Here is a 6549-nt window from a genome sequence, read left to right as displayed (position 1 = left end):
ATGTCTAATTCTGTTAGCTTAGTTTCACTCTTAAGTCAAAATTTCTGTAAAAAGAGCACAGAATCAGAGGGCTTAGTAGAATATAAATTTAATTGTACTCTCAACAGCATAAAGTTACAAAGTTCAGGAGCCAATTGGTGAGTGTTGCCAAAACACCATTCATAATATTGAATTGAATCATTACACTTCAAAGGTGAACTCCCATAAAACCATTCTCCCTCTCTTAACATAACTTATGGCTATTAATAACTTTATTATCTGCATGCTGTTTCTTCTTCTTCATAATTGCATAAGTGAAAGTTTCAGACAGAAAATGGAAGCACGCATGCATGTTTGTCCAGTTGCCCTTAATTTGTGAAACTACTTTTAACAAAGTTAGTAGAAAATATCAAGTCTTTTAGTATATATATGCTTATCTTGTGGTTGTTCTTTAACTTTACATGAATGAAGAATCTATGTGGTATTTTTGTACCCACCTCAATTATGAGGTAGTTTCCCAGAAACTTCATGACAACACACCTAAAGGTAAAGTTATCCTACCAGACATAGAAAGAAAAGATGCAACTTAACTTCTTTCACTTTTTTTTTTTTTGTTGGAACTGAACTTCTTTCACATTATGTGCTAAAAACAAAATAAGTTCATGGGTATGTTATAATATATGATCTGACACTAGCACAGAAAAATAACCAAAAAAAAAAAATGACAATCATGTATTTAATCATTTAGGCATCACTTTGATAAAAATCTCAAACATACATAAATTTCATAAACAAAGCAAATGACTTTGATTGCTTTATTACTGAAAAAAAAAAAAAAAGCATGAACTTATTGCAGGAACATAATGATAGTAATAACTACAGTGATTTAGATATGCATGCCTAGGGCATTTTCATTTACATCAAGTTCAACATTCATCCATTGTTTTGGTGCAATCATCAAACCAGGACTTAGTCTAATCATAAAAATGCAGAATTCCATCTGATTAATAGCACCATCCCCATCTAAATCACCTTCCATTAACATGCAAACAAGCTCATCATCTCCCACATCCTGCAAACCCAACAAAATACTGTTTCTTTTCAAGCTTTCAAAAGTAATCAATCCTTTCTCACCATCCATTAGCATCCGGAATCCGTTGCATAATTCCATGATAAACCCTTCAGCTCCCAGTCGCTCCATCATCGAAGGGAAGTAGTCATAGAATTCAACTTCATGAGGATCTAGTGCCATTGTTACCTGATGGTAATTAGAAGAGAGGAAGTACAAACTAAGTAGCAGTGTAAGTAGGCTAGTGAACAGTAAAGCTGTCGATTGAGAGGTTAATTGAGGAAGAAGGAGATGGTTGAAATGGAAAAAGGATAGGTGGGGATTATATAAGAAGAGGAAAGGAGAGAAAGACAGGGACAGTTCTTCCAGGAAAGAGTGGCCATTGAAGCCAAGCTTAACTAGGGTACAAAAGATAATGGAGGAGAAGAAGATAACATTTTATGGTTGTGAGCTTCGTGTAGATTTCTTTTTATTTATTTATCTTTTTTTGCTTGATTACGTGAAAACCGTTCTTCCTGGAAGCTGCATGGGGTCTTAAGAACTTTGTGTCTGTAAGGTTTTAAGTTAGCTTAAAGTACAATTTAATAGATTTGTTTTTAACTAACAATATATTTAACTCAATGGTATTAAATTAATCTCCTACATTACTGGGCATGAGTTAAATTATTTCGGGGTTTCCACTTAAAATTATAATCAGAGCCTAATTATAAAAAAAAATCTAATTAAAATCTTAACATGCATTTGCATGACATGTTGCTTATTAATTAACTATCACTAAAAAAGAAAATGAACAAGAAAAAAAAGAAAAGAAACAGAGGAAGAAAAAGAAAGGAATAGCAAATGGAATTGTGGCTAGCAAGGGCCAAGATACATGTGATATTAATTGATGTCAAGGTCTGAAATGAGGTCTCTCTTATACTGTTCCAAACATTGACATAAAGAAAGAAAGAACTAAATATCAGTCCTTATATAGTATGCATATATGTTGCCATTAACAATTGGTCAAAATTTATCTTCATGTATATATTATATATATGGAGATAAATTCATACATATATGAGTACAATCCAGATATAGATAGTCACTTTAATGTATTTGTGTGGTTTTGGGTGCTATTAATTCATTATTTACTTTGTAAATGCCTTAGTGTCTTTCTTGTCCGGATTGTGTACCTTCAGGACACTGAAATGAAAGGGAGCTGTGTTATTCAGGCTGACTAAGACCCTGTAATTCAAGAAACGGAGGGAGAAGTGATAATGATGCAGTGAAGACATTTAATTTTCATTTGAAACTTTATTGTTTGACAGCTCCAACAGGAAGGAAATTTCACTGCAGTTTCCTTTATCATATTACTCTGTCTACACAGGTTATTTGTATATATAGAGAGAGAGAATATAATATGCTCTTTTATTTCCTTCAATAATTGGATTAGGTTTGGTAATATTGACTTTTGGAATAAAAGTTAGGTTTGGTAGTGGTCAATAAATTAATTTAGTATATAAATTTTATTAGATTATGCATGTGGCGAAATGATAATAATGATAGAGAATATATACGTATGGTTAAAATTAAAGAATGATATATTAGAATTGGCAGTCATCGAATTTTATATTTTATATTTTATAATAAAAAATATTAAATTATAAGATATAAAAATATTAAATTTTTATTTTGTAACTAAACGATTATATAATTTTAATGTTAGGAATAAATTACTATTTGACAATTAGGGTATCTGAATTTTTTTAAAATAAAAATTAATATGTAATTAAAAATTATGATAAAACAAAGTTTTTACAATTAAAAGGTATTTGATTAGGAAGGATTTAGTGATCTTCATTTCGATCGGCTGTCATTATCATATTTCTTATGTTCTGATAATATGAGTTTGGAGAGCTTAATAACTTAAAACGTCATTGTTTGATTGTTAAATCGATCTTATCGGATCGATGACATTTTAAACCGTGATTTAACAGTCAAATAATGAAATTAGAAGTTGTTAAGTTCCAAAATTATATTATCAAATACGGACAACTTAATAATGATAATTGATTGTAGTGAAGGTGGTTGAGTTATTAGAAATAGAAACTTTTTAATAATAAGATATATTTTTTTGTCACAATCTATGACCGCATTGTCTCTTTGTCTCAAAAAAATACATACTTTAAATTGTAAAATAGTAAAACCACATGATATTTTTTTATATTTATCTCTTAATTTTAATAACACTAATGAATTTTTTCGACACATTTAAAGGGTAAATTACATAGATAGTTTGCACTTATAATCAAAAGGTATCAAGTGTTTGATTTATTATAAAAAGATACCATCTATGTATTTTTAAAATTTAAATTGTTATAAAGTATAAAATTTGATAACTGTCTATATCGATAACTATTTAATTACATATCAGAATAATAACTCTAATTTCATAATATTTTAAATATGAAAAACAAAATTCTAAAATTACTATGTAAAAGCAAAAATTAATTTATTATATCAAATCTGTATTCGTGCTTTTGTTTTCAAAATATATATATATATTTCCATAAAGTAAGAATTACGGAAGAATAGAATGTTTGGCTAAATAACAAAGAAAGCCCTACAAATGTATCATTATGGGAAACGAAATGCTTACTATATACTTTTTCATTACGATTGCTATACTTGGAAATTCTAAAAACTTATATTTTGAAAATTAAACACTGAGTATAATTGTGATCAAACAGTACAGAGTAGATATTGTCAAAAATTAATTCCATTTAAAAATTTAAATTATGAAATGTTAAGTGAAGTTTAAAAAATAATATTATCCTAATTTTAGCAAATATCTATTGAATTGGAAACGTATATAATTACATATGCACTTTATCTTTTATTGAAATATTTAATTAATAATATGCGATGGCTGAAGATTAAAGTCTAGATTTTTCAATTATAGAGATTCTTTGTGAAAAAATTATACTAGTTAAAACCTAAGCTATTAAGTGAGACGCTAAGAATAATTTTATATCTCTAATAAATATTTTTTTATATTAATTATATATGTGATAAGTTCTATTAATATTAGTGGATAGTGGAAAAAAGAGATTTTGAAATCTTCCCAATTCTCTTAAATAAAATTACTATTCAATTAACCATTGTTAATAGCATAACCAAGTATAACAAACCATATATGTTATCTTCAAAAAGAAAAAAACCAAAGACAACTGAATTTGTATTAAGGTGTAACCTTAAAAAAAAAAAGGATTAATTAGGCAACCAAAAAAGATTAAATAAATTGGTGAAGAAGGAGGCAAATTTAAGTCAATCCTAAGTTGATGTACGTAAATAAATGTTGCTAAGGGGTTTTGCCTTTAGAGTAAGGGTCATTGGTTTGAGACTTTTCTTTTATTTTTAGGGAGTAAATTGCTTATGAAATAAAATTAAGTGTGAGGCTTATTCCATTTAAAAAAATATATCAAATCAATAAAACTAAAGTAGAAAATTACTGAAAGAGATAGGTCATTAATAGAAAAAAGAAATAAAACAAAATAAATAAATATTTGTACATTGTGGGAAAGCTCCTTATCATTAGCATAGTGCTAAAGAGGAAATGACATGTTAACAACTTTGAGATGGCAACAAAAGATCTTCAAACCTATGTGGTGTTTATTAGTTACACAAATAATAATGGACATGTTTAATTCAGAATGATTAAGCCTTGCAAAAATCTCATCCAGGTATATATATATATATATATATATACACACACACATCCATGCTGATTACGATAGTGAAATGTTAAAAACAAAATACAATTTCACCCAAAAAGTCTATGAAGTTGGGTGACACTGTAACAAGAGTTCTATTGAAAATTGTAAATAATTGACAGTTATTTCATGCAGGGGACACAATATACTGAGTCTGTTCTTATGAGTTATTATTATTGATTGTTTTTACCTTCTCCAAATCTTCGAGTCTCAAATTCATTCCAAGCTTTTGGTTCCTGCCTAGAAAGGCTAGCAACTTCTATTTAGTTGTTCAAGCTTAGAATCTCTCTACTCTAGTGTGAAACTTAGCTCTATAAGTTGGCCCCCTCTTGTAGATGTGCCAATATATTTGTTATGCATATTCTAATTAAATAATGAATTTTCATTTTAAAATAGAGAATATTTTTAATGACTCTTTATCTTAAGAAAATATATAGCAAATATATATATATATTATGGTGGTTGCTTTTTTTGTATTAATTAGTTTTAATAAATAAATGTTAGTAATTCTTTTGAGGAGTTTTATGATTCTATAATATGAGAGCGTTGAGTTCTTTTTCTATATGAGATATATGGTCCTCCATTGGGATGTTGAGTTCTTCCTCTATGAGACGGGTGAATAGAAAAAAGAGATTCATTTCAACTTTTAAACTATCAAACTCATTACAAGATAATTATAAAGTCGATATGTGGCTTAATATCACCAAGTGAAGTGTTCTTCCAGTAGAATTGCAATCTATTACTCCGTCAACACGATTGATTGATTGTTATAAATATATTTTTTTGTATGTATTTCTTAATATTTAATATTTATATTTATTTTTTATATGAAAATATATTTGTTAATTCTCATTAATAAAAAAAATAAAAAAATGTAGGAGATATAAATATTATATTATTAGTTTATAAAAATATAATTAACATATTAATAAATAAACGATTAAAGTAATCCACTTTGTAACAAAATTTAAGAACAACTTAATATTGAGTTTTTGAATGAATATATGTCTATTAAGTTTTTTTAATGAATTTATGTCTTCCTCATATATATATATATATATATATATATATATATATATATATATATATATATATATATATATATATATATATATATATATATTGATGTGATATACGACATATCACATGCATAGCAATACCTTTGAGAGAGAATAGTTAATGTTTTGAATTAAATCGACTTTGTCTATTCTAGATGGTTTATACTCTTTTCTTATATGTCAACCTGAAATCTTTAAACTATTCAACTTTGTGGTTTTACTTTATTAGTTTTCAAATTTTTATTTTATTTTATTGAGTTATTATATTTTTATATTTTTATTAAAAATTTAATAATCTTAAGTAAAAGTAAAAATATTGAATAAAAAATAAAGATCTCATGAAACGTATGGAAGAAGTCCTTAATCCAAAAAAAAATAAAATAAAAGTGCAAAAGTCTAAAATTTTTTTAAAGCTGAATTGAATAAAATTGAAAAGGTTAAGAACTGAATAATAAATTTTGTCTTTCTTATATGGTTATGGTATGCATATAGGAATCTGAGATTTGACAATGTAGTCATTTTAACACATTAATTCTATGTCTAACTTAATAGACACTTCAACATTATATTTAGTTAAAATGAATAGCTAGCATTCATTTCAAATCCAAAATTTACGCGATTGATTGAAATACACATTTATTTATAATCCTAACACATTAATCCTATGAAGTTAATATTACTAAATTAAATT

General features: G+C 26.7%; 1 protein-coding gene across 1 annotated transcript; it reads right to left on the bottom strand.

Moving 5' to 3' along the window:
- Positions 1-712: 712 nt before the first annotated feature.
- Positions 713-1516, bottom strand: LOC8279968 (calcium-binding protein KRP1). Its single transcript, XM_002534679.4, has one exon. It carries the CDS (start codon positions 1229-1231, stop codon positions 866-868), a length of 366 nt encoding a protein of 121 aa, XP_002534725.1. The 5' UTR covers positions 1232-1516; the 3' UTR covers positions 713-865.
- Positions 1517-6549: the final 5033 nt, after the last annotated feature.

Source organism: Ricinus communis, chromosome 9, assembly GCF_019578655.1.
Source record: "Ricinus communis isolate WT05 ecotype wild-type chromosome 9, ASM1957865v1, whole genome shotgun sequence".
In the NCBI taxonomy this organism is placed as follows: Eukaryota; Viridiplantae; Streptophyta; class Magnoliopsida; order Malpighiales; family Euphorbiaceae; genus Ricinus; species Ricinus communis.
Note: the sequence above shows the minus strand (reverse complement) of the source record. Positions and strands in the feature narration are given on the sequence as shown.